This window comes from Theobroma cacao, chromosome 10 (genome assembly GCF_053813885.1).
Source record: "Theobroma cacao isolate CCN51 chromosome 10, ASM5381388v1, whole genome shotgun sequence".
Taxonomy (NCBI): Eukaryota; Viridiplantae; Streptophyta; class Magnoliopsida; order Malvales; family Malvaceae; genus Theobroma; species Theobroma cacao.
In genome coordinates this window covers 28164116-28189748 of record NC_142648.1, presented here as the reverse complement: position 1 = coordinate 28189748, position 25633 = coordinate 28164116, and the positions used below count along the sequence as shown (strand labels likewise).

At 33.7% G+C, this 25633-nt stretch overlaps 6 protein-coding genes and 1 long non-coding RNA gene across 12 annotated transcripts; 2 read left to right on the top strand and 5 right to left on the bottom strand.

Annotated features, from left to right (window-relative positions):
- The first annotated feature begins 2732 nt into the window (after window positions 1-2732).
- LOC148760578 (uncharacterized) lies at window positions 2733-3152 on the top strand. Its single transcript, XM_088810546.1, has one exon. The coding sequence runs from the start codon at window positions 2733-2735 to the stop codon at window positions 3150-3152; it is 420 nt and encodes a 139-aa protein (XP_088666672.1).
- Window positions 3153-3351: 199 nt separating this feature from the next.
- LOC18587440 (uncharacterized) lies at window positions 3352-4598 on the top strand. Its single transcript, XR_001929839.2, has 3 exons — window positions 3352-3654; window positions 3738-3855; window positions 4174-4598. It is a non-coding gene; the product is annotated as an uncharacterized LOC18587440 (long non-coding RNA).
- A 59-nt stretch (window positions 4599-4657) lies between these two features.
- Window positions 4658-7347, bottom strand: LOC18587438 (F-box/LRR-repeat protein At3g26922-like). Of its 3 annotated transcripts, XM_018129209.2 has the most exons (4): window positions 7184-7326; window positions 6291-7031; window positions 4947-5097; window positions 4658-4849 (listed from the first exon to the last, which is right to left on the bottom strand). In XM_018129209.2, exons 1-4 carry the CDS (start codon window positions 7196-7198, stop codon window positions 4788-4790), a joined length of 969 nt encoding a protein of 322 aa, XP_017984698.2. In that variant the 5' UTR covers window positions 7199-7326; the 3' UTR covers window positions 4658-4787. The 3 variants fall into 3 exon arrangements, with proteins under 3 accessions (XP_017984698.2, XP_017984697.2, XP_017984696.2); XM_018129208.2 differs by having other exon boundaries at window positions 4658-4837; window positions 6291-7347; XM_018129207.2 differs by having other exon boundaries at window positions 6291-7342.
- Window positions 7348-8775: 1428 nt separating this feature from the next.
- Window positions 8776-11638, bottom strand: LOC18587437 (F-box/LRR-repeat protein At1g55660-like). 4 transcript variants are annotated; one of them, XM_088802694.1, is made up of 5 exons: window positions 11338-11638; window positions 11081-11185; window positions 10439-10657; window positions 9110-9269; window positions 8776-9000 (listed from the first exon to the last, which is right to left on the bottom strand). In XM_088802694.1, the coding sequence occupies exons 1-5, from the start codon at window positions 11350-11352 to the stop codon at window positions 8951-8953; spliced, it is 549 nt and encodes a 182-aa protein (XP_088658820.1). In that variant the 5' UTR covers window positions 11353-11638; the 3' UTR covers window positions 8776-8950. The 4 variants fall into 4 exon arrangements, with proteins under 4 accessions (XP_088658820.1, XP_088658819.1, XP_017984695.2 ...); XM_088802693.1 differs by having other exon boundaries at window positions 10439-11185; XM_018129206.2 differs by having other exon boundaries at window positions 11081-11637.
- A 621-nt stretch (window positions 11639-12259) lies between these two features.
- Window positions 12260-15043, bottom strand: LOC18587436 (F-box/LRR-repeat protein At3g26922-like). Its single transcript, XM_018129210.2, has 3 exons — window positions 14017-15043; window positions 12595-12754; window positions 12260-12487 (listed from the first exon to the last, which is right to left on the bottom strand). Exons 1-3 carry the CDS (start codon window positions 14971-14973, stop codon window positions 12438-12440), a joined length of 1167 nt encoding a protein of 388 aa, XP_017984699.2. The 5' UTR covers window positions 14974-15043; the 3' UTR covers window positions 12260-12437.
- Window positions 15044-15935: 892 nt separating this feature from the next.
- On the bottom strand, window positions 15936-18874 carry LOC18587435 (F-box/LRR-repeat protein At3g26922-like). The gene is made up of 3 exons (XM_007011202.3): window positions 17672-18874; window positions 16264-16423; window positions 15936-16153 (listed from the first exon to the last, which is right to left on the bottom strand). The coding sequence occupies exons 1-3, from the start codon at window positions 18626-18628 to the stop codon at window positions 16104-16106; spliced, it is 1167 nt and encodes a 388-aa protein (XP_007011264.3). The 5' UTR covers window positions 18629-18874; the 3' UTR covers window positions 15936-16103.
- Window positions 18875-19626: 752 nt separating this feature from the next.
- GLY1 (NAD-dependent glycerol-3-phosphate dehydrogenase family protein) lies at window positions 19627-23143 on the bottom strand. The gene is made up of 9 exons (XM_018128618.2): window positions 22812-23143; window positions 22145-22281; window positions 21918-22023; window positions 21493-21694; window positions 21300-21387; window positions 20829-20976; window positions 20446-20595; window positions 20222-20371; window positions 19627-20082 (listed from the first exon to the last, which is right to left on the bottom strand). The coding sequence occupies exons 1-9, from the start codon at window positions 23130-23132 to the stop codon at window positions 20068-20070; spliced, it is 1317 nt and encodes a 438-aa protein (XP_017984107.2). The 5' UTR covers window positions 23133-23143; the 3' UTR covers window positions 19627-20067.
- Window positions 23144-25633: the final 2490 nt, after the last annotated feature.

Below are 25633 nucleotides of genomic sequence, written 5' to 3'. Positions count from 1 at the left end.
CTGCTTGATATCCACTAGTTAATTATCCTTGATTTGTAGTGCTATGATTCCAAGCATAATGCCCAATATCCTAGATCTGAGGTCCTCTGGTACCAAGCATAATAAATGATATCTTTGCAATGGCATGATATCTACTTGATATCCACTAAATATCCTTGATTTGTAGTGCTACAATTCCAAGCATAGTAGATAATATCCTTGACATAAGGTGTTATGCTACCAAGTATAATGCTTGATATCCTTGATCTATAGTGATACAATTCAAATCATTATGCTTGATATCCTTGATCTGTAGTGTTACGTTTCCAAGCCTAATGCTTGATATCCTTGATTTGGGGTACTATAGTTCCACGCATAATAGATAATATCCTTGATACTGCTTAATTATATTATTTATTTATAGTGCTATGTTTCCAAGCATAATGCTTGATATCCTTGATCTAAGGTTATACAGTTCCAATTATAATACTTGATATCCTTGATATGTCATGATATCTACTTGATATCCACTACTTAATTAATAATCCTTGATTTGTAATGCTATGATTCCAAGCAAAATGCATCTTTTATGGACCTTTGCCAAAGCCTTATACTGACTTTTGTTTGCAAACATCGCTTTTTGTAATTAAGCTAACAACCAATATATAAAATTACAAATTGTAGTAATATTACTTTACATTTTGTATATGTAATTTTTGGTACATGGACTTGCTTTAGTCCTCACCTACAAAAAGTTATAGAATGAAAAATATGATAAACACATTATTACAACATGTATTATTGTATCCGTGTGCATTGCATGGGTACATTTCTAGTATTAATAACTATAAGATGCATTCCTTTTTATCTAATTCACAAAATTATAATTGTCTATTATAAGAATGAATAACATAACAAAAGACAACAATAAACAATTTGCACTGTTGTCTTCCAAATGTAAAATAGAAGAAAATCAAAGCCAAATATGTCAATGATGCACTAAGTGAGTCTAGCAATATATATCTACCTTTAGTGTTTAATAAAGAGTTTACAATAATAAATGGATGGCTGCCAATAAAATATAGACCGGTAGGTATGCTACAATAAAATAAATTAAAAATCGACCCTTATTAAATATAATTGGAGAAGCAACAACCAGATCAATGCATTAAGGAATAATTACTTTTTCTTTTAATTTCTATTTATTCAGCATTCAAATTTCTTTTAAACTTCTTTTCTCGAAAATTTTCATGAACCAAACAATGTCAAAATGAATATGCTGGAGGTTGAAAATGAGAATAGATTGTTAAATTCAAGGCACAACATATCTCATGCTTATTAAAAATGAGCTAAAATGAACTTTTATACTTTGGTAAATTTTACACAACTTATCAAGACAAGACAACGGATGACGTTGTCATGGAAAACTGCTTTACTACCCTATTTAATGACTCATTTCCTTTTCTGCAGGAGAATTGCTATCCTTGAATTCTTTGACATGATAGTTTAAAAAGAACAAGACACATTTATAAGTGGAGATGGAAAACATAAATTTAGTAGGGAATCTATTTGAACAATATGAGTTAGCATGAGTTCTGTTATTCTTTTAGAATGATGAAATGTTATCCTTCATGTAACATTTAGTTTTCCTATTTCAGTTTGTCCCCTCTTTAGTATCAAATTCCATGAAAGAGTTGTAGAGAAAGAGAAAAAAAAAAAAAAAAAACAACAACACATTACACACATAAGCTCGCTTAACTTTGCTTTCACTCCAATCCGTAATGGTTAAAAAAATACATAAGCAACAAGATCATCAACATACATCATTTATCAATTATCAAAAGATCAATGATATGAAATGGCAAGTGAGGATTGATAAAAGCTTTTACTTTTCTTTGTGATGCTAATATCACAGAAAGGCTAGGCCTGGATGGGCTTGGGTTTGCTAATAGTACAGCCTATTAAATATGACCGTGAGGAGTGAATCAGACTCAAAATACATCAAGATGTCATGGTAAATGTCCTACACATTCTCAATGAGATACATGCACAAAGTTGCAACTCTAGAACAATGAATTTGATTAAACATAAAATGTTCTAATGGATTGAATGGGCAGCATAGTGCTCGAATCTGCGGAAAACACAAAGAGCAGGAAGGAATATAAACAGTATATCAACATCATCCACTGCTTATCATATGATTACAATCTAAAATATTGTTTTCAGTAAATAGTTTTCAAGTTTGGATCTCATCAGCCATGCTTTTGTATCTGTAAGGCAAGCTTTTTTTGTCTGCGAACAAGAATAATTGCTTGAGATAGGATAGAAATGAGAACCAGATGGTACAAGAAGCACTTCATGCAAACACCACTCACCCCCTTCGGATAGGTAATTCTGTGGAGGGCATGATCTCTTTCTTGCAATTGGCAAATCTGGTTTGCCTATTTAACTTTTTCTCTTAACTCGGGTTTCTGCAAGTATAAATGCAAACAAATTATATAAACCTGTTTCTGTTACAGACATCTTATCTATCAAAGAAAGAGTCTGGGAATCAATATCATACCTCTTCTGTCAAAACTTCTTCTGATGTGCCAATTTAATTACGTCTTAAATCATGCAGACCAAGAAGGAAAATGGTCCTTGGACCACTTGCAGGCCAACCTCATGCTTTGGGACCCTTGTAGAGTAATCTGTGGTAAGACTAACAAAAAAGAAAGGCACAATAGAGGTTGGTCAAGACCACCCCAGGATTTATGAAACTGAATGTTGATGGATCAGCATTGGGGAAGCCTGGACCTGCGGGTATCGGGGGCGCCCTAAGAGACCATGAAGGCTTCATCAAGGGTACTTTCTCTCATCCAATTGGGGCTAAGGATTCCAACTACGCAGAACTGATTGCCATTAAAGAGGGAATCAGCTTCTTTCTTTCCACTCCATTGTCTAGCAGTCACTCTCTCATTGTAGAAAATGATTCCCGAAGTGCCATCAATTGGGTGAGTAACCACAGTTCACTTCCTTGGCGTATGAAGAGTTTATCTGGCAGCATTGAAGTTTTCAAACGTGACGTCAAAGCTATTTTATTCAAGCACATTTTTAGAAAAGACAACAACCTTGCTGATGGTCTTGCCAAAGCAGCTGTTATGCGATTGGGTAAATTCTCTGCAGTTTTTTAATGCTTTGCTTGTCACTGGTTTGATGATAATGATCTATGATGGTTTCCAGGTCATTCCTACCTTTCCCTTTTTTAGTATGGATCATGGATATTCATTTTGAGGTATTTTTGCATGTACAGGTGGGCATGAATATTTTCTGCCCCTTGCTTTTTTCTTGTGTTTTGTGGCTGAACTGTGTTGCCATTTAGGACCCAGGGGACTGGTTGTTTTTTTGTGGCTGAATTGTGTGACCCATTTGGTCTCTTTGTAACAGGGGATTAGCAGCTGAAGGGATTTTCTCTACCCTCTCTGCTTTTTTCTGGCAACCCCCTTGCCAGCTCTTTCAATGAAATGTTCATGCCCTTCAAAACAAAAAATCATGTTTCTGCAAGTATGCAAGCAAATTAAAGCAAACCTGTTTCTGTTACAGGCATTTTGTCTCTCAAAGAGAGAATCTAGAGATTAATATCATGTTTCTTCTGTCAAAACTTCTCAGAAGAAGTATACCAATTCTCCTTTTCCAGTGAGTAATTCTACAACCCAATGATGTTCTTGGAAGCTCCATTTTTCCTTAATTGACAGAAAGCCTGTGCTACTTCACTGCAGCGGAAATCAAGATTCAAAAATCCCATTAACACAAACACGGATAATTGCCAATATGCTAGCAAAAGAATTGAAGCTTGTGCCATTTGGGAGTTATGGTCCTTGGTATGACAAGATGCAGGTGTGCATTTGCAATTCCACAATAAACATGTTGCATACAAGTTGACATCAATTGCCAAATCATGTCTGCTGCTCAATTCTGTTTACATTCAGGTTGGCGGGTGTACTTAATCTAGAGATTAAGAATAGCCCTTGCATAGATAGTTCTAGGAATGCATCAAACTATGGACCTGCAGATGGTGGAGCCTTGCAGTGAAACCTCTAAAATTATTTTAAGGGTTTTTCCTACCTTTAATACTTCCAAGCCTATTTAATGCGTGCTTTGAATTATCATACGGATTTACTGGTAATTCCAAGGTATTTCTTTTCTTGTCAGCAGACTTGATCGTTTCAAGCTTATCGTGGAGCCATGAAAATCATCTTGGCTTAGCTGGATCTTTATCAACTGGCACGATCTGGAGCCTTAAAACATTGTCATTTCAAGGATCTGTGGACATCATTTGCCAGCATCTATACTCCAAAACAGCATAGGTGCTTGTATTTGAGGTCAATCTTTTGTCTAAATATTCCTTGGTCTGTCTATCCTCTGAAGTACTCCCTGGAGACAACCTTGTTTATGTGTGTCTTCCAGCCTAGACCTCACTTGATATGTCAAACCTAACAAGTCTTGGCAGACTATAATTGCCACTTCTATTCTTCCTTTACCCCAATTTGAAGTTCTAAAAGTCGTTTATTACCTTAAATATCCTGCTTTAAGCTGGGACTTCTCTTATTCTTGTGCTTATTTGCTTCTGTCCTAATAATACTAGCTCCATATTTAACATAATAGTACAACATTGTTATCATTTATTTAGAAAATCAGATATTGAAATTCATCCATATATATAGCCAAAGTTCTCGCAACTTTACAAGTAATGCCATACATAAACAAAACAGCAAAGACCAACATAAAAGACTGACAATCAGTTTTAGAAAGAGTTTACAAATCCCGAGTTAATCGCTACCCACAGGACTCTCATGGCCTGCCATTTGGCTATCCATGCCTGAGAAATCATCTACAAAACAAAGCTTGTAAGATAATTGATTTTCACATTTCAAGTCAAACATACATTAATCATTAACAAAAAATAAAAGACAGGTAAAGATACTAACATAGTTTCATTGTAGCAGAGCAGCTGAGAAGGCTGTCCAGGATACGTTCAAAACTTTTAGGCTTCATGAATAGCCACTTGTCAACTTTTATCTTCAAATTAGCAAATGGTCGTAGATCTTGATCCCGCAAGGAACAACATTTGGTGAGAACCTTACCACATAGAAATGGTTATAAGAGGTTAGAAAAGGAAACCTTTGAGAAAATCAAATATTAAGATGCGTTCTTTTTTATCTAATTCATAACAATTGTCATTGTCCGTTATAAGGATGAATAAGATAACAAAAGACAAAAATAAACAATTTGCTTGGTTGTCCTCCAAATGTAAAATAGAAGAAAATCAAACCCAAATATGTCAATGAAGCACTAAGTAAGTACAGCAATATCCACCTTTTGTGATTAATAAGGTGTTTACATAAATAAATGGATGGCTGCCAATAAATATAGACTGGTAGGTATGCTACAATAAAATAAATTAAAAGCCAATCCTTATCAAATATAATCGGAGAAGCAACAACCAGATCAATGCATCACTCATCACTGAATAATTTCTTTTTTTTTTTAACTTAGATTCAATCTATTCAACATTCATATTTCTTTCAAATCTCTTTTCAATAAAATTTTCATGAACCAAACAATGTCCAAATGAACGTGCTGGGGGACTAAAACGAAAACAGATGGTTAAATCCAAGACTCAATTTATCTCATGTTGAAGCATGCTCCTTTGAAATTAAAAGAGAAAGCTAAAATGAACTTCCACACTTGGGTAAATTTTACTCAACTTATCAGGATAAGACGATAGATGCCCTTGTCATGGAAAATTTCTTACTACCCTATTCAATGATCCATTTCCTTTTGTGCAGGATAATTCTTATCCTTGAATTCTTTGACACGATAGTTTAAAGGTACAAGACATTTATAAGTGGTGATGGGAAACATAAATTTCGTAAAGGAATCTATATAAAAAAGACGAGTTAGCATGAGTTCTGTTATTCTTTTAGAATGATGAAACGGTATGATGTTGTAACATTTAGTTTTCCTAAAAAAAACAAAGAATAATATGCTGCTCTGTATCATAATATATAAAACCAACCACACAGTACACACATAAGTGATGGAGAGAAAGTTTTGCAAATCTTTTCTCGCTTAAGTTTGCTTCCACTCCAAAAAGTGATTTAAGCAACAAAATCAACATACCGTAGTATAGAAGATCAGTTATCAATTATCATTAAACCAAACCATCAACGAAATAAAAATGCAGAAAGAGTTAATAGTTTCGCAAATCATTTCTCACTTAATTCAAACAATTAATGATATGAAATGGAAAATGAGTAAAAGCAATTTACCTCCACTGACAATGATAATGTTAAAGATTTTGCATGACGAAACTCGTTAAGGATGTTGATCAAGCGAAGACCATACTCTTTTTCACTGCGTTTAAATCTGGGTGGTGTCTTTAAATCAAAATATACATCATCGACAGAATCTGGGTGATCCGTTAAGCACACAATCGGAGGAGTACCAGAATACTTAAAGGTTGTGAGTCGGGGAGCATAAATCTCAACCTTACAGTCACCAAGAGATGCAAATGAAAGTACCAAGCTTCTCAGATTATCAGCGTCAATACATAAACCTTTACTACCAACCGCTAAAATATCAAAAAGTTTCAAATTTTCAAGATTTGGGCAACCTGAGAAAGCCGTTGGTTCAAAGTTTGGTCCAGCCGTAGAGAACTGAGAAAGATGCAAAGACTTAAGAGCTGGACAAGCCAGTAATGTGGGTAGTTTCATGGGCATCCAATCAGTACCTTTCAACTCGAGTGATGTCAATGATCGACAAGTCCAGAAGCTCTCGGGAAATAAATATGGGCAATCAGAGAGGAGATGAACAGTGAGTTGTTGGACATTGTGTTTAACAGCATAACAAATCAATCCATCTACGAGAAAACAATGCGGGTCATAGACATGGGATTGGACACAAACCTTGACAAGGTCAGTGGGGCAACGCCGGAAAAGGACTTGGCTGATGAACTTGCTGAAAGAACACATCTTCATCTCTAACTCCTCTTCGTCCTCGTCATCTATTTCCTGTTGGAAAGGGAAAGTATCGAAATTGAAGTCAAGGTTAGGAAGGGATTGCCAGAGGGGCTTCCACCTCTTGGACAAAACACAGGTTTGAACTGCCTGCTTGGTGTTTAAGAAAGACATGATTTTGAGGAGAAGATCATCAGGTAACTTGCCCATCCTGTCTTCATTCTTCTCGTCCCTCTTCTCACTTGTTAACGACATATCGCTGAAATCTTCAACCAAAAGGAACAACAAGGAAAGGGTTTTCTAAAACAGAAGAGAAAGGGCCTTTGAGTGAGAAGAGGCAGCTGCTTGAGAGACTTTTAGGTATGCCCTAAGTACCTATGAAACGATGTAGTTTATGAAGACGAGAAGAAAAAGAAACCGGCCACTTTGTGAGCTATACGGTGTTAATTAGAGCTGTCAATATGAGCTGATCCGGTCTGCTCGATCCAAGTTATTGTGATTAAGAAAATATGAATTGGGTCGGATCAATTATTTTTTATATGAGCTATCAAAATTTTAATTCAGTCAACTTTTTACTAGTTCATGGATTGAGTTGAGTTAGTTCATTTTTTTAAAAAAAAAATTATTTTTATAATTTTATTTAATAAATTTTTTATTAATAAAATTATTTTATAATTTAATTCATAAATTAATATTATTAATTTGATAAGTAAAAATTAAACAAATTAAAATATATAAAATAAGTAATATTATTGATAATTAAATTATTAATTTTATATAATTAAATATATAAAATTATTAAATTAATTAAAATTATTAATTTTTTTGATCCATAAGACTGACTTGCCCACCCCATCCTAGCCCTTTGATTTGGTGGGCTGACCCATTTAAATACGATTTTAATATGAATCTAAATTTTTAGATTCAACCCACCTCATATTTTATAAAAAATAAGCCAACCCAATAGATTAAACTCATTTTGAAAGATATAGTGTTAATACAGAATAACTTTTTTATACATTTTCTATATTCGCAAAATGTCAATTTGTAAAATGAAAATTAAGATGCATATGTAAATTATAATATTGAGTTTTATGTTTTAGTTTTTTATCATATGCTATATACACTTTTGTTTGAGTTATTGCTATCATATACAATACTACTTGCAATTCTTAATATAGAATGTAGTTAAAATTTTACAAAATGCACATCAATCAAACCATTAAAAAAAATTAAAATATTACTATCACGAAACCAGCCTTTATCTACAGTAAATCTCATTGTGTAACACAGATATCAATTTAGTCTTAATTTAATTTTTACACATTGTAATCATAGTTTACTTCAAATATAAAAATTTAATTAAAAATTTAATACTATCTAACAATTTTTCAATATCAAATTATAAGGCTTTTGTTGTCAGAATTAAAGAAAGGCTTGGCCTGGCTGGACTTGAGAGTACCTAAGTAAACATGACCATGAAGAGTGAACCATGCCTCTAGATGCCATGGTACATGTCTTATGCATTCTCAATCAGATATACAAACTTGCAGCTCTATACAATGAATTGATTAAACATAAAATGTTCATATGGATTAAATGGGCAGCATAGTGCTCAAATCTGCAGAAAACACAAAGAGCAAAAAGGAAAATAAACAGTATATGATTCTAATGTTTTTGAACTTTTCGATCCCATCTGCCATGCTTTCTTATCCATAAGCCAAACGTTTTTGCTTAAAAATTGCCCTATTTTTAAGAAATTATTATGTTAGGAGAGAAATGGTACACTAAAACAAACTTTGCTTAAGAATCTTTGATTGAGATAGAATAGAATTGAAATTCAGACAGTGAATCATGCATATAGACAGCCAAAGTTCCCTCAACTTTAGAACTAGGTCCATACATAAACAAACCAGCAAAGACCAATATAAAAGACTGACAATCAGTTTTAGAAAGAGTTTACAAATCCCAAGTTAATCGCTATCCTCAGGACTCTCAAAGACTGCCATTGGGCTATCCATGCCTGAGAAATCAATTACAAAACAAAGCTCATAAGATAATTTTCACATTTCAAGTCAAACATACATTAATCATTAACAAAAAAAAAAAAAAAAGACAGGAAAGATACTAACATATTTTCAATATAGTGGAGCTGTTGAGAAAGCAGTTCAGCATACATGCAGGCATTTCAAGCCTCTTGCATGGCCACTTATCAAATTTTATCTTCAAATGCTTCAAATTAGTAAATCGTAATCGATTTCGACCCACCAAGGAAGGAAATTTGGTGAGAACCTTACCACATAGAAATGGTTATAAGAGGTTAGAAAAATAAACCTTTGAGAAAATCAAATATTAACATGCATTCTTTTTTATCTAATTCATAATAATTGTCATTGTCCGTTATAAGGATGAATAAGATAACAAAAGACAACAATAAACAAATTGCGCGGTTGTCCTCCAAATGTAAAATAGAAGAAAATCAAACCCAAATATGTCAATGATGCACTAAGTGAGTATAGCAATATCCACCTTTTGTGTTTAATAAGGTGTTTACAAGAATAAATGGATGGCTGCCAATAAATATAGACTGGTAGGTGTGCTACAATAAAATAAATTAAAAGCCAATCCTTATTAAATATAATCGGAGAAGCAACAACCAGATCAATGCATCACTCATCACTGAATAATTTCTTTTTTTTTTTAACTTAGATTCAATTTATTCAACATTCATATTTCCTTCAAATCTCTTTTCAATAAAATTTTCATGAACCAAACAATGTCAAAATGAACATGCAGGGGGTCTAAAACAAAAACAGATTGTTAAATCCAAGACTCAATTTATCTCATGTTTAAGCATGCTCCTTTGAAATTAAAAGAGAAAGCCAAAATCAACTTCCACACTTGGGTAAATTTTACTCAACTTATCAAGATAAGACAATAGATGACCTTGGCCTGGAAAATTTCTTACTACCCTATTCAATGATCCATTTCCTTTTGTGCAGGCGAATTCCTATCCTTGAATTCTTTGACACGATAGTTTAAAAGTACAAGACATTTATAAGTGGTGATGGGAAACATAAATTTAGTGAAGCAATCTATATGAAAAAGATGAGTTAGCATAAGTTCTCTCATTCTTTTAGAATGATGAAATGGTATGATGCTGCTCTGTATCATATAATATATAAAACCAAACACACATTAAACACATAAGTGATGGAGAGAAAGTTTTGCAAATCTTTTCTCGCTTAAGTTTGCTTCCACCCCAACTCATAATGGTTTAAAAAGAGATTTAAGCAATAAAATCAACATACGGTAGTATATAAGATCAGTTATCAATTATCATTAAACCAAACCATCAATGAAATAAAAAAGGCAAAAAGAGTTAATAGTTTCGCAAATCATTTCTAGCTTAATTCAAACAATTAATGATATGAAATGCCAAATGAGTCAAAGCAATTCACCTTGACTGCTGCCGTTGACAATGTGAGAGATTTTGCATGACGAAACTTGTTAAGGATGTTGATCAAACAAAGAACATAGTCTCTTTCATTGTGTTTAAATCTGGGTGTCTTTATATCAAAATATACATCATCGAGATTTGCAAGAGAATCCGTTCTCCACATTGTCGGAGCAATACCAGAATACTTGAAAGTTGTGAGCTGGGGAGCATAAATCTCAACCTTGCCGTCACCAATTAATGCAAATGAAAGTACCAAGCTTGTCAGCTTAAGAGCATCAATGCATAAACCTTCACTACCCACCGCTAAAATATCAAAAAGTTCCAAAGTTTCAAGATTTGGGCAACCTGAGAAAACCGTAGTTTCAAAGTTTGGTCCAAACGGAGAGAAGCCAGAAAGATGCAAAGACTTCAAAGCTGGACAAGCCAGTAATTTGGGTAGTTCTATGGCACTAAGAGTCACATCATTAGCTTTCAATTCGAGTGCTGTCAACGATTGACAAGTCCAGAAGCTCTCGGGAAATAAATATGGGTAATCAGAGCGGGGATGAACTGTGAGTTGTTGGACATTGTGTTTAACAGCATAACAAATCAACCCGTCTACCAGAAAACAACGCGGATCATAGATATGGGATTGGACACAAACCTTGACAAGGTCAGTGGGACAACGCCGGAAAAGGACTTGGCTGATGAAATTGCTGAAAGAAGCCATCTTCATCTCTACCCGCTCTTCGTCCTCGTCATCTATTTCCTGTTGGAAAGGGAAAGTATCGAAATTGAAGTCAAGGTTAGGAAGGGATTGCCAGAGGGACTTCCATCTCTTGGACAAAACACAGGTTTGAACTGCCTGCTTGGTGTTTAAGAAAGACATGATTTTAAGGAGAACAGCATCAGGTAACTTGCCCATCCTGTCTTCATTCTTCTTGTTCCTCTTCTCACTTGTTAACAACATATCGCTGAAATCTTCAACCCAAAAGGAACAACAATGAAAGGGTTTTCTAAAACAGAAGAGACTGTCGGAACAAAAGGGTCCGTGACTGAGGAGAGGCAGCGGCTTGGCCTGAGAAAGGTTTTGACCTTCTAGTTATGCTTTACTGACCTATGAAACGATGTAGTTTATGGAGAGGAGAAGGAAAAGAAACCGGCCACTTTGTAAGCTAAATGGTGTTAATACAGAATAACTTTTTTGTACATTTTCTGTACTACTTTCAATTCTTAACATAGAATGTTGATAAAATTGTATAAAATGCACGTCAATTGAACCATTAAAAAAAATTAAAATATTACTATCATGAAACCGACCTTCATCCACCATAAATTTCATTGTGTAACGCAGATATCAATTTAATCTTAATTTAATTTTATACATTGTAGTCATAGTTTACTTAAAATATAAAAATTTAATACTATCTAACAATTTTTCAATATGAAATTATAAGGCTTTTGTTGTTAGCATGAAAGAAAGGCTTGCCCTGGCTGGACTTGAGAGTACCTAAGTAACCATGACCATGAAGAGTGAACCATGCCTCAAGATGCAATGGTACATGTTTTACACATTCTCAATCAGATATACAAACTTGCAGCTCTATACAATGAATTGATTAAACATAAAATGTCCATATGGATTAAATGGGCAGCATAGTGCTCAAATCTGCAGAAAACACAAAGAGCAAAAAGGAAAATAAACAGCATATGATTCTAATGTTTTTGAACTTTTCGATCCCATCTGCCATGCTTTCTTATCCGTAAGCCAAACGTTTTTGCTTAAAAATTGCCCTATTTTTAAGAAATTATTATGTTAGGAGAGAAATGGTACACTAAAACATACTTTGCTTAAGAATCTTTGATTGCGATAGAATAGAATTGAAATTCAGACAGTGAATCATGCATATAGACAGCCAAAGTTCCCTCAACTTTAGATCTAGCTCCATACATAGACAAAACAGCAAAGACCAATATAAAAGACTGGCAATCAGTTTTAGAAAGAGTTTACAAATCCCAAGTTAATCGCTATCCTCAGGACTCTCATAGCCTGCCATTTGGTTATCCATGCCTGAGAAATCAACAAACCAAAACTCATAAGATAATCGATTTTCACATTTCAAGTCAAATGTACATTAATCATTAACAAAAAATAAAAGACAAAGTAAAAATACTTACATATTTTCAATACAGTGGTGCGGTTGAGAAAGTAGTTTAGGATACATGCAGGTATTTCAAACCCCTTGCTTTGCCACTTCTTAACTTTTATATTCAGATGCTTTAAATTAGCAAATGGTAGTAGATTTCGATCCACCATGGAAGGAAATTTGGTGAGAACCTTACCACATAGAAATGGTTATAAGAAGTTAGAAGAGGAAACCTTTGAGAAAATCACGCATTAATATGCATTCATTTTTATCTAATTCACAATAATTGTTATCGTCCGTTATAAGAATGAATATGATAACAAAAGATGTTCATGAATAAGATATCAAAAGACAACAATAAACGATTTGCTCTGTTGTCTTCCAAATGTAAAATAGAAGAAAACCAAAGCCAAATACGTCAATGATGCACTAAGTGAGTCTAGCAATATATATTCACCTTTTGTGCTTAATAAGGAGTATACATGAATAAATGGATGGCTGCCAATAAAATATAGACTGGTAGGATGCTACAATAAAATAAATTAAAAGCCAATCCTTATCAAATATAATTGGAGAAGCAACAACCAGATCAATGCATTAAGGAATAAGTACATTTTTGTTTTAAATTCTATTTATTCAGCATTCAAAGTTCCTTCAAACTTCTTTGCCCGAAAATTCTCATGAACCAAACAATGTCAAAATGAACATGCTGGGGGTCTAAAACGAGAACAGAGCTGAAATGAACTTCCATACTTTGGTAAATTTTACACAACTTTTCAAGACAACACAACAGATGACCTTGTCCTGGAAAACTGCCTTACTACCCTATTTAATGATCAGTTTCCTTTTGTGCAGGAGAATTCCTATCCTTGAATTCTTTGACATGAGAGTTTAAAAGAACAAGACACATTTATAACTGGAGATGGGAAACCAAAATTTGATAGGGAATCTATTTGAACAAGATAAGTTAGCATGAGTTCTGTTATTCTTTTAATACGATGAAATGGTATCCTTCAAGATGCTATAACATTTAGTTTTCCTATTTTAGTTTGTCTCCACTTTAGTATCAATTTCCAAACCAAGAATTGAAGAGAAAGAAAACAAATGTACAATATGATGCTCTGTATCATAATGTATAAAACCAAAAACACATCACACACATAAGTGATAGAGAGAAAATTTAGCAAATCCAACCCAATTTCAGCAACAAAATTAACGTACCGTAGTATATAAGGTCAAATATCAATTACCATTAATCCAAACCATCAATGAAATAAAAGTGGTAGAAAAAGTTGATAGTTTGATAAATACTTTCATGCTTAACTTTGCTTTCACTCCAACCCATAGTGGTTAAAAAGAGATTTAAGCAACAAGATCAACATACCATAATATATAAGATCAGAAATTCAAACAATTTATGATATGAAATGGCAAATGAGTAAAAACAATGTACCTTGACTGTTGATGTCGATAATGTGAGAGATTTTACATGACGAAACTCGTTAAAGGCGTTGATCAAACGAATAACATGCTCTTCCTCATTGAGAATAAATATGGATGCCTTTATATCAAAATATACATCATCGAGAAATGCAAGATTTTCCCTTAAACACATCATCGGAACATAACCAGAATCCTTAAAAGTTGTGAGTCGGGGAGCATAAATCTCAACCTTGCAGTCAAAATCTAATGCAAACGAAAGTACCAAGCTTCTCAGATTAACAGCATTAATGCATAAATTTTTACTTCCAGGCCTAATATCCAAAAGTTCCAAAGTTTCAAGATTTGGGCAACCTGAGAAAGCCGTCGGTTCAAAGTTTGGTTCAGCCGTAGAGATTCGAGAGAGACGCAAATACTTAAGAGCTGGACAAGCCAGTAATGTGGGTGGTTTTATGGGCATCCAAACATTACCTTTCAAACAGACATTACCTTTCAAACAGAGTGATGTCAATGAGTGACAAGTGTAGAGACTCTTGGGCATTAAAAATGAGCAACCACCTATGAGTTGGAAGGTGACGTGTTGGACATTATGTTTAACAGCGTAACAAATCAAACCGGCTAGGACAGAAGCATGCCGGTCATAGCTCAGAGACTGGACGCAAACCTTGACAAGGTCAGTGGGACAACGCCGGAAAAGGACTTGACTGATGAAATTGCTGAAAGAACACATCTTCATCTCTAACTCCTCTTCGTCCTCGTCATCTATTTCCTGTTGGAAAGGGAAAGTATCGAAATTGAAGTCAAGGTTAGGAAGGGATTGCCAGAGGGACTTCCATCTCTTGGACAAAACACAGGTTTGAACTGCCTGCTTGGTGTTTAAGAATGACATGATTTTAAGGAGAACATCATCAGGTAACTTGCCCATCCTGTCTTCATTCTTCTTGTTCCTCTTCTCACTTGTTAACGACATATCGCTGAAATCTTCAACCCAAAAGGAACAACAATGAAAGGGTTTTCTAAAACAGAAGAGACAGTCTGAATGAAACGGCCCTTGAGTCAGGCGAGGCAGCGGCTTAGGTAATGCTTTAAGGACCTATGAAACGATGTAGTTTAACTGCTTATGGTCTTCACCATTGAATATAGAATAACTTTTTTTTACATTTTCTGTACATATATAAAATACCCATTCACATTTTCTGTTTTGTTTTCTCATGTCATATTCTTTTGTTTGAGTTGTTGCTACCATACTAATACTATTTACGATACTTAACCTCGAATGTTGATAAAATTTTTACCCATAATAAATCTCGTTGCATGATACAGGTATATCATTTTCATTTTAATTTAATTTTTATGCACCTTAATCATAATTTACTGAAAATATAAAAATGTAATTCTCCCTTAAATTTTAATTTGTAGTCTGATTTTTAAATAAAAAAAATTATCTATTATTTATTGAGTCAATTACTCGCTCAATATATGGATGAACAAATTAACAGATACATAATCAAAGTCAAAATCCACTCTAATTTTGAAAATCTTCTACAAATCAAAGTCCGCTTTAATTTTTTGGAGAATAGGGTGTTTATCATTGAATATAGCAAGTTACCAGGAAGAGTGAACCATGCCTCAAGATGCCAGAGTACATGTCTTACACATTCTCAATCAGATAAACAAACTTGCAGCTCTATACAATGAATTGATTGAACATAAAATGTTCATAGGGATTAAATGGGTAGCATAATGCCCAAATCTACAGAAAACACAAAGATCAAAAAAAGGAAAATAAACAGGGTATGATTCTAAAGTTTTCGAACTTTTCGATCCCATCTGCCATGCTTTCTTATCCGCAAGCCAAATTTTTTTACTTAAAAATTGCCCTATTTTCAAGAAATTATTATTTTAGGAGAAAAATGGTATACTAAAACATACTTGTTGCTTGAGAATCTTTGATTGAGATAGAATAGAACTGAAATTCAGAGAGTGAAATTCATGCATATATACAACCAAAGTTTCCTCAACTTTAGAACTAGCTCAATACATAAACAAAACAGCAAAAGGACTGACAATCAACTTTAGAAAGAGTTTACTAATCCCAAGTTAATCGCTATCCTCAGAACTGTCATAGCTTGCTATCTCGCTATCCATGCCTGAGAAATCAATTACAAAGCAAAGCTCATAAGATAATCGATTTTCACATTTCAAGTCATATTTACATTAATCATTAACAAAAAATAAAAGACAAAGTAAAAATACTTACATATTTTCAAAACAGAGGAGCGGTTGAGAAAGTAGTTCAGGATACATGCAGGCATTTCAAACCTCTTCCTTTGCCACTTCTTAATTTTTATATTCAGATGCTTTAAATTAGCAAATGGTAGTCGATTTTGAACCACCAAGGAAGGAAATTTGCTGAGAACCTTACCACATAGAAACGGTCATGAGAGGTTAGAAGAGGAAACCTTTGAGAAAATCACGTATTAATATGCATTCATTTTTACCTAATTCACAATAATTGTCATTGTCCGTTATAAGAATGAATAAGATAACAAAAAACAGCAATAAACAATTTGCTCTGCTGCCTTCCAAATGTAAAATAGAATAAAACCAAAGCGAAACATGTCAATGATGCACTAAGTTAGTCTAGCAATATAGATCCACCTTTTGTGTTTAATAAGGAGTTTACATGAATAAATGGATGGCTGCCAATAAAATATAGACTGGTAGGAATGCTACAATAAAATAAATTAAAAGCCAATCCTTATCGAATATAATTGGAGAAGCAACAACCAGATCAATGCATTAAGGAATAAGTACTTTTTTGTTTTAAATTCTATTTATTCAGCATTCAGATTGCCTTCAAACTTCTTTGCCCGAAAATTCTCATGAACCAAACAATGTCAAAATGAGCATGCTGGGGGTCTAAAAACGAGAACAGAGCTGAAATGAACTTCCATACTTTGGTAGATTTTACACAACTTATCAAGACAAGACAACAGATGACCTTGTCATGGAAAACTGCCTTACTACCCTATTTAATGATCCGCTTCGTTTTGTGTAGGAGAATTCCTATCCTTGAATTCTTTGACATGAAAGTTTAAAAGAACAAGACACATTTATAAGTGGAGATGGGAAACATAAATTTAATAGGGAATCTATTTGAACAATATAAGTTAGCATGAGTTCTGTTATTCTTTTAATACGATGAAACGGTATCCTTCAAGATGCTATAACATTTAGTTTTCCTATTTCAGTTCGTCTCCACTTTAATATCAATTTCCAAACCAAGAATTGAAGCGAAAGAAAATGAATGTACAATATGATGCTTTGTATCATAATGTATAAAACCAATAACACATTACACACATAAGTGATAGAGAAAAAATTTTGCAATTGCTTTCAATCCAACCCCGATTTAAGCAACAAAATTAACGTACCATAGTATATAAGATCAATTATCGAGTATCATTAATCCAAACCATCAATGAAATAAAAATGGGACAAAAATTGATAGTTTCGTAAATACTTTCTCGCTTAACTTTGCTTTCACTCCAACCCATAATGGATAAAAAGAGATATAAGCAACAAGATCAACATACCATAATATATAAGATGATAAATTCAAACAATTTAAGATATGAAATGGAAAATGAGTAAAAACAATTTACCTTGATTGTTGATGTCGATAATGTGAGAGATTTTGCATGAGGAAACTCCTTAAAGGTGTTGATCAAACGAATAACATACTCTTCCTCATTGTGAATAAATCTGGGTGTCCTTATATCAAAATATACATCATCCACAGATGCAAGGTTATCCGTTAAGCACACCATGGGAAGAATACCAGAATACTTAAAAGTGGTGAGTCGGGGAGCATATATCTCAACCTTACCGTCAATAAGTAATGCAAATGAAAGAACCAAGCTTCTCAGTTTATCAGCATTAATACATAAATTTTCACTTTCAGGCACAATATCAAAAAGTTGCAAAGTTTCCAGATTTGGGCAACCTGAGAAAGCCGTTGGTTCAAAGTTTGGTCCAGCCATAGAGAAATGAGAAAGATGCAAAGACTTAAGAGCTCGACAAGCCAGTAATGTGGGTAGTTCTATGGCCATCCAATCATTACGTTTCAACTCGAGTGATGTCAATGATTGACAAGTGTAGAGACTCTGGGGCAATGAAAATGGAAGACCACCTCTGAAGTTGAGTTGGAAGGTGAGGTGTTGGACATTGTGTTTAACAGCGTAACAAATCAAACCGGCTAGGACAGAAGCATGCGGGTTGTAGTTGGGAGACTGGACACAAACCTTGACAAGGTCATAGGAATCACGCCGGAAGAGGACTTGACTGATGAAATTGCTGAAAGAACACATCTTCATCTCTAGTTCTAGGTGATCTAAGTGAACTATTTTCCGTTTGAAGGGGAAAGTATTATAATTGAAGTCAAGGTAACGGAGGGATTCCCAGAGTTTCTTCCATCTCTTGGACAAAACACAAGTTTGGACTGCGTGCTTGGTGTTTAAGAAAGACATGATTTTAAGAAGAAGTTCATCAGTTAACTCGCTGATCCTGTCTTTATTCTTCTTTTTGCCGTTCCCCTGCCCCATATCGCTGAAATCTTCCATCCAAAAATACAACAACGAAACAAACCTCCTAAATTTTTCCAACAATAACCAACACCACCCAAAGAAAGTTTCTCAAAAAGGGAAGAAAACTGAGAAAGGGGATTTTTGGGTTTTCTAAAAGAAAACAGAGTCTTTGAATGGAAAGGTCTTTGAGTGAGAAGCGCCGTCGGCTGCAGCAGCAATGCCGAAAAACAGAGTGAGAGGCCGCGGCTTGAGAGATTCTATTCTTGCAGATAAAATGAAATTTCGGGTTTTCACCTATGAAACGACATAGTTTATCAAAGTCCGCCCTAATATTTTTGGGCAATTCGATATTCCAGGAACAGGATGAAACTTAGGGTGAATTGTCACTATCATATGTAATAGTCTTTAGTCATAGTAAATTTCATTGCATAATACAGGTATATTATTCTCGTTTTCATTTAATTTTTACTTAAAATATGAAAATTTAATTCTCTCTTACATTTTAATTCGTACTCTGATTTTTAAATAAAAAACATCATATATTATTCGTTGAGTTAAATACTTGAATAGATAAATATGGAGATTGCAATTAAAAATTCTTTAAATGGGCTTCATGTGGGAGATTCATGAACGGAATTACTTCTTACTATCAGCAAATGGGCTTGGCAATATGCTGAGGTAGTGACATATGTTACTACTGAATAATATTTTCCTATATATCTTCCATATATGCAAAATTTGTCATTTTTATAATATATATTCATAAATATTTTAGATATCTGTAAATATATATATGAATTTGTGAATACAAAAAAGTAAATATTCATATCGATCCTCGTAAATACCCGATATATGGATGAATAAATTGGTTTCAAAATCTTACGAGTGATTGAAAATTATGAAAAAGAAAACTATAGACTTTGAAGTATAAACCTTTTCTCATGCCTCTTGAACTTAAACCAATGCAAGGATGAATATGAACTATTGTTCTGTCATGAATAAAAATCAATAGTAGTTGCATCATGCAAGCCAAGTACCTCCCAACTGAATTACAGGATAGAATGCAATATCATTCCATCCTTTCTTAATTATCAATGAACATCGGGTACAATACTAATACACTGACAGTGAAAAGAATCAGCTTAAAGCTAAGTATATGTAGATCTTGTTTGAGTAATTCTCAACCACAAAATCCCCCACTTTGCAAAATATATTGATCTTCTAACAATATTTTTGGATGGGGTACTTTCCTTTATATTATTCCTAAAGCATAATAAAGGGGAAATGGTATTTAAAAGAAAAAAGAAGAAGAAAGAATTGACCATGTATTTGGGGTATCTGCACCTTTTTTTTTTTTTTTTCTTGGAATGACCAGATGTAGCTCAGCAGCTCAGTCAAATGGCAATCTGGTTCGTAATGGTAGAGCTCCATCCTCTGGCAAAATAATTCCACTTCCTTGGCAAGACCAATAGGTTTCAAACTTCTTCAACCTATAAGTAACGAGTAATAGCTTTAGCAATTAATTAATTGGTTTACAGCACCATATAATTGAAGACCACATAGAAAAGATATGTATATGATAGTCAAAAAAGGTTCCTTTTTTATCAAGATTAAGCAGTTTGAAATGACCTGAGGGAGTCTCATTAATTCAAGAACAGCTTTCTTTGGGGTTAGCTCACTGTCTATAATCCGAGCAACCGCTGTCAGGACTGGCATCTTAACATTATATTTCTGGGCCAATGCAATCACAGCTCCGGCTGTTGACACACCTTCTGCTACCTACAGCATGTACTAATCATATTAATTAGACAGATTTTAAGCATCAAACAGCCTATATAAAAACTTACAAGCACCTGATTCATGGAGCTCAGAATATCATCAAGCTCCTCCCCTGATCCAAGACGAACTCCGACTGTTCTATTTCTTGAAAGATTTACAAAACATGTAAGCATAATGTCTCCAGTTCCTGATAGACCAGTAATTGTCGTCGGCTTTGCACCCATCTATAGATTTGTAGTAAAAGATTTGTTAGATAACACAAGTTACAATATAAAAATTATTTATTTTAATGAGCAACATGGAGCATATCAACATTCTAGCCGAAAAGAGGAGAGAGAGAGAGAGAGAGAAATAAATAAATAACGTAAGGCAGATCTCATAGCTAAGTTTTCAATCAAGGACCTGCACTCAGCTTGATAGGCCAGCGAATTGCAAAAAAAAGGGATGGGGGATGTACCTTTGTTGCTAGCCATCGTATCTCAGAGCAACCTTGTGCTACAAGAGCTGCCATGGAATTGTTACCAAGATTCATCCCTTCAACAATCCCAGCAGCTATTGCAAGTACATTCTTGAGGGCACCCGCAATTTCGACCCCTGTAACATCACTGAGGTTATCAGAGGTTACAAGCTGAGCATATGCATATCAATGCTCACTTATAATTCTTGACTGTCCATAAAATTAGCCATATAAAAACTTCATTATGCTGACCTAAAGCAGATCAGGGACAGACGAGGTTCTTACGCCGAAAGGAATAAATTTGGTATATGTTATTTGGATTTGTTAAAATTAGAACCTCATCACAGACACAGAATAGTAACCAAAATGCAGTAGTGCTAGAGATATTTGAGGGCGAGAGAACCATTCAAAATCTTTTATATGTGTAAGACAATTTTTCTTTTCTAGTTTGATATGATGGAGATCTTCTACCTTGAAGTGCTGATTCTTAAATGACTGGAAGCCAATAGCTGCTGAACAGCATTTGCCAATTTTTTGTCTTTTGATGCCACCACCATCGCTGCAAAGCAGAAGACAATAGATGGAAAAATATTAAGTAACCCAAGATATATGAGTTGGTTGAAGTTATTACAAGAAAACAGTTTATTGAATACAAGCAAGTCACCTGTTGGTAATTTGTTCATCAATTCCAATGCAAAAGAAGGCCCTGATAGTGCAATAAAAGGTTGGCGAGGGTTCTTCAATGCTTGAGGAATGATTTGAGACATCATCCTCAATGTATTGAGCTCTAAGCCTTTGCTAAGGGATATAAATGGCAAGCCAGGATCAACATATTCTGCAATGCCCTCAAGAAAAGTTGCACTGAACTGCATTACAGGAGGCAAGATTCAGGCAGTTGCCTCAGACTGAAAAATAAGCTAAATTGTTCTCCATAGTTGATATTAAACAGAATTAGACACGTTATATGACCCTATGTAACAGATGAGCATGTGGAAAATCAAGTTTATGGGATAAAATTTAACAGAAGGGAAAAATCAATCACATTTTTGAGTGCAAGAATCATCAACATTAAAAAGCGACTTGAAAGACCTGTACAGGTACAGCATGAAGGCAATAGTCTGCCCCAAGCAAAGCAGTTCTGGCGTCAGTAGCTGCAATCACATTTTCTGGTAGCTTGTGTTCAGGGAAGTACTTGCTGAGAACAGAGAAGATAGATAATGTACAAAGGTCAATTAAACTCCATTGAGTAACACCATCATATAATTGTAAAGAGGGACATAATTCAAAGAATGGAAAAAATAAAAGAAACACCCCACCAATTACAATGGTTCTCATTAATGGATTGGCAAACTGCAGGATCTCGTACAAGCATACTAACTTCCATTTGAGTCTTTCTATTGGCAACATGTGCAGCCATTGCAGTGCCAAAAGATCCTCCTCCTAACACCACCACCTTCAAACCAAATTAAAGAAATGTAAATTACCAAATTATGACACAGCCTAGTTGGACTTGGAGCGGTTTGTGCTATAAATAAAGTAAATGAAAAGAGAAAGCTTTTCTTTCATTAACAAAAAACATTGACTAAAAGTTGAAGCTATTGAATATTATAGATGACAATCTCTATCCAATACCACTTTTTCTTGTCCAGATACTCTAGAAAATCATGAGAGTTAGAGAGTAATACTTAACACATATATGATTCAAATTCATGAATATTAATTGGATTAGATATCCCCTAATTGTAATTTTATACAGATTATCTTCTTTAGAAAAAGCCACTTCCTTTTACTCTCATCATTCTCTTGAGTATTTCATTACCTTCAATGCCAAGCCTAAAATGGAATCAAATTTACAACAAAATTTAAAAAAAAAAAAAACAGAATCTGCTTGCTTTAACTCAATCAAAACAAGCCCAAAATTCCTAGAGACACAATCAGCAGAGCCAACAAAAGTCCTGACAAAGAAACAAACAGAAATCAAACCTTATTAGTTCGTTCAAGAACGTCAGTTTTGGCCTTGGACCGCCAAGAACGTGACCATCTAACAAGCTTCTCCCAAGCGAGCCGGACCACTTTCCGGCGATCCCGGGTCCTGTCAGGGGAAGCCTGAGGTGGGTTTTGGTCAGAATCTTGAGGGAGTGAAGGAGATGGGGATGGTGAAGGAGTTGCTGCACAGCCAGTGGCAATGACAAGTGGCTTCGAAGGTAACTTTGGGAGGTTTAGAAAGTGAATGGAACATGGGTTTTTCGAAGTGAATGATGGGTTTAGATTTAACAAGAAAACTGGCTCGTAAAGTGGTGCCATTTTTGTTGTTTGAGCTGAGAATAAAGAGAGAAAGAAGCATGTATTAACATTTTTAGTTTTATCCGTGTTGCACGGCGTACATTGGGCCATCATTTCTGTTTTTTTATCCGTTTGTTCGGCCCATACCACTGTCACTCTAAAAATGAAAAAAAAAACTTTTTTAATTATTTATCGGTTTTGAAAAAATAAAATTTTGATATACTATATGCTAAATATATTGATTTAATAATTAAAATAGATTTAATAATCAAACCTGAATTGAAATGTATTAAAATGATAAAATAATAGTAAACAGCATATGAACATATTACACTACTTATGTCACGTTTGATTTGCATAATAAATAAGAATAAAACAAAATAACTATTTGGTGGAAGTAAAATATAATAGTTATTACGTAATTTGGTATAATGAATGGAATAAAATAAGAATAATTATTATGACTTATTGCAATATTTAGTTGTTAGAAATAACTTTAAAATTAGAAAAGAGTAAAAGACAAAAATATATTTTATTATATATATAATTATTTATTTTTATTTTATTTTTAAATATTAATAATTTATAATTTATTTAAAATATTTATAATTTATAATTTATTTAAAGTATTAATAATTGATAATTTAAATATTAATATTTTGATTATAATTTAATCATTAGCATTATATAACATGAAAAAATCAAGATTTTGAATGAAATCCTCTGTCTTTGTAAAGCCTGACCTTATAAAATACTTATCATGACATACATGTGATGGATAGCATGTTTGCATGCTAGGAGAGTTTCAAAAAATTTACAAAAGTCGATATTGTACCTAGAGGTACAACAAAGTTGATTTAAGCTTCGAACTAGATCAAATAGAGATTTTAGGGTGAAATTGAAAATTTTACAGTCCAGGAATGATTTAAAATGGTGATTTGGAGTTCAATGATCAATTTGGAGTCAAATCAAAAATTTCACTATCTATGAGTAAAATGGTAATTTTGACACTCGAGGACAAAATGAGAAATTTTGTAAAGATTTTGATCACATTTGACTTATTGAAGTATGATTTGAGGTTGAGAAGTGAAAAATTATAATCTCGGTATTTTTTGGAGCATAGGGGTAAAATGATAATTTTATCACCTCAAGGGCAAAATTATAATTTTACATACCTGACACTTGTCCAGCACATGGATTTTATCCAATATTATCATGGATAATTGAAGGAATTTAAATGGTGGAGAGAGAAAGCTTAATAGTTAAGAAATTACAAATTGACCAATAATGTGGTGACATGTGTCAAGTTTATATCCATTATTTATTTAGCTTTAAAATAAGCATAAAATCAGCCTATTTTCTTTCATATGGCCGGCCAAACCAAGACCAAATAAGAACAAAAGAAGAAAAGGAAGAGAACAAATCCTAGGTAGAAAAATTCAAGGGAAAAGTGTGAAAATTCAAGGAAACAAGTGAAAAAAAAGGTAAAATTTTTCAATTAAGCTTAAGATCTTTCTTTCCCATGCATTTTTCCTTATTTTTCATGGTTAAATTTCATATTTTCATGGTGAATTCATGGCTAGCCAAATGGGTATGGAGAGCGAAATGATGTTGGAATTGTTTGATTTTGAGTTATGTTAGTGATTAAGGTTAGTTTAGCATATTTAGAAGCAAAACAATAAGAAAAGAATCCATTTTTCCCATGAATCTTCATTGGCCAAATCTTCCTTGATGTGTGTGGGTGATGGATTGTTATTATTTCAAGAGAAATGGCTTAGAAAATGATGAATAATGGTGAGAAAATTAAGTAGGAAAAATTACGGTGTTAATGCACCATTATTGACCGAAAATTTTAAGAAGAAAAGTGAATATGGTTTTACCAAATTTTAGGTTATTTGACTTGTGTTTGGTGAATTAAGGTATTGAAAAAGAAATTGAGCAATTTGGAGCTAAATTAGATACATTGACCAATTAATCGGGTGAAAAGACGAATTAGGTCAATACTGGGTTTAGATGATTACATGTGCATTTTGCACTCCATATCATGCATTAGTAGTCTAAATTAGTTTAATTTCGATTTAGTACCAAAGTAGTAAGTTTCTCAATTTTGTACTATGTCAAGGTGGTGAGTCCTCCGATAAAGGCAAACAAATTGCATCCGATGACCAGTAGTCAGAGTATTTCAAAAATTCACACTCTAAACATTGTGAGTAACCTTACTATCGTCTTAATTATCTAAAGTGATTTTTATCCGATTTTATGATTTTTATGAAAAATGAGTTTAAATGGCAAATCTTTATATATTATAAACAAAATGTATTTAAACGAAATGAATTTATAAATTGTCTTGAAATTGAATAATGATTTTGAAAAATAGAGTAATTGGAAACCACTGATATATTGTAAATTTATGATTTGAATAAATGACATATGTTAATGTGTTGGCATGATTGGTTGGGTTGTGGTTTTTGTGAACTGTATGAATTGTTCTATTTTACATTTGCAAGCTGGGTAGTATTAAA

Bases quoted from the DNA above. Each gene is read 5' to 3' on its own strand.
- GLY1 (XM_018128618.2), bottom strand. From the start codon at position 23,132: ATGGCACCACTTTACGAGCCAGTTTTCTTGTTAAATCTAAACCCATCA. The intron at 22,024-22,144 runs GTGGGGTGTTTC...CTCTGTTCTCAG, and splicing joins AATGAGAACCATTGTAATTG to CAAGTACTTCCCTGAACACA. The intron at 20,372-20,445 runs GTGCTTGTAAGT...TACATGCTGTAG, and splicing joins TTCTGAGCTCCATGAATCAG to GTAGCAGAAGGTGTGTCAAC.
- LOC18587438 (XM_018129207.2), bottom strand. From the start codon at position 7,232: ATGTCGTTAACAAGTGAGAAGAGGGACGAGAAGAATGAAGACAGGATG. The intron at 5,098-6,290 runs GTAAATTGCTTT...CTATGTGGTAAG, and splicing joins CATTATCATTGTCAGTGGAG to GTTCTCACCAAATGTTGTTC. The intron at 4,850-4,946 runs GTTAGTATCTTT...TTTGTTTTGTAG, and splicing joins CTCTGCTACAATGAAACTAT to ATGATTTCTCAGGCATGGAT.
- LOC18587437 (XM_018129205.2), bottom strand. From the start codon at position 11,386: ATGTTGTTAACAAGTGAGAAGAGGAACAAGAAGAATGAAGACAGGATG. The intron at 9,270-10,438 runs GTGAATTGCTTT...CTATGTGGTAAG, and splicing joins TGTCAACGGCAGCAGTCAAG to GTTCTCACCAAATTTCCTTC. The intron at 9,001-9,109 runs GTTAGTATCTTT...TTGATTTCTCAG, and splicing joins CTCCACTATATTGAAAATAT to GCATGGATAGCCCAATGGCA.
- LOC148760578 (XM_088810546.1), top strand. From the start codon at position 2,733: ATGAAACTGAATGTTGATGGATCAGCATTGGGGAAGCCTGGACCTGCG.
- LOC18587435 (XM_007011202.3), bottom strand. From the start codon at position 18,628: ATGGAAGATTTCAGCGATATGGGGCAGGGGAACGGCAAAAAGAAGAAT. The intron at 16,424-17,671 runs GTAAATTGTTTT...CTATGTGGTAAG, and splicing joins TATCGACATCAACAATCAAG to GTTCTCAGCAAATTTCCTTC. The intron at 16,154-16,263 runs GTAAGTATTTTT...TTGATTTCTCAG, and splicing joins CTCCTCTGTTTTGAAAATAT to GCATGGATAGCGAGATAGCA.
- LOC18587436 (XM_018129210.2), bottom strand. From the start codon at position 14,973: ATGTCGTTAACAAGTGAGAAGAGGAACAAGAAGAATGAAGACAGGATG. The intron at 12,755-14,016 runs GTACATTGTTTT...CTATGTGGTAAG, and splicing joins TATCGACATCAACAGTCAAG to GTTCTCACCAAATTTCCTTC. The intron at 12,488-12,594 runs GTAAGTATTTTT...TTGATTTCTCAG, and splicing joins CACCACTGTATTGAAAATAT to GCATGGATAACCAAATGGCA.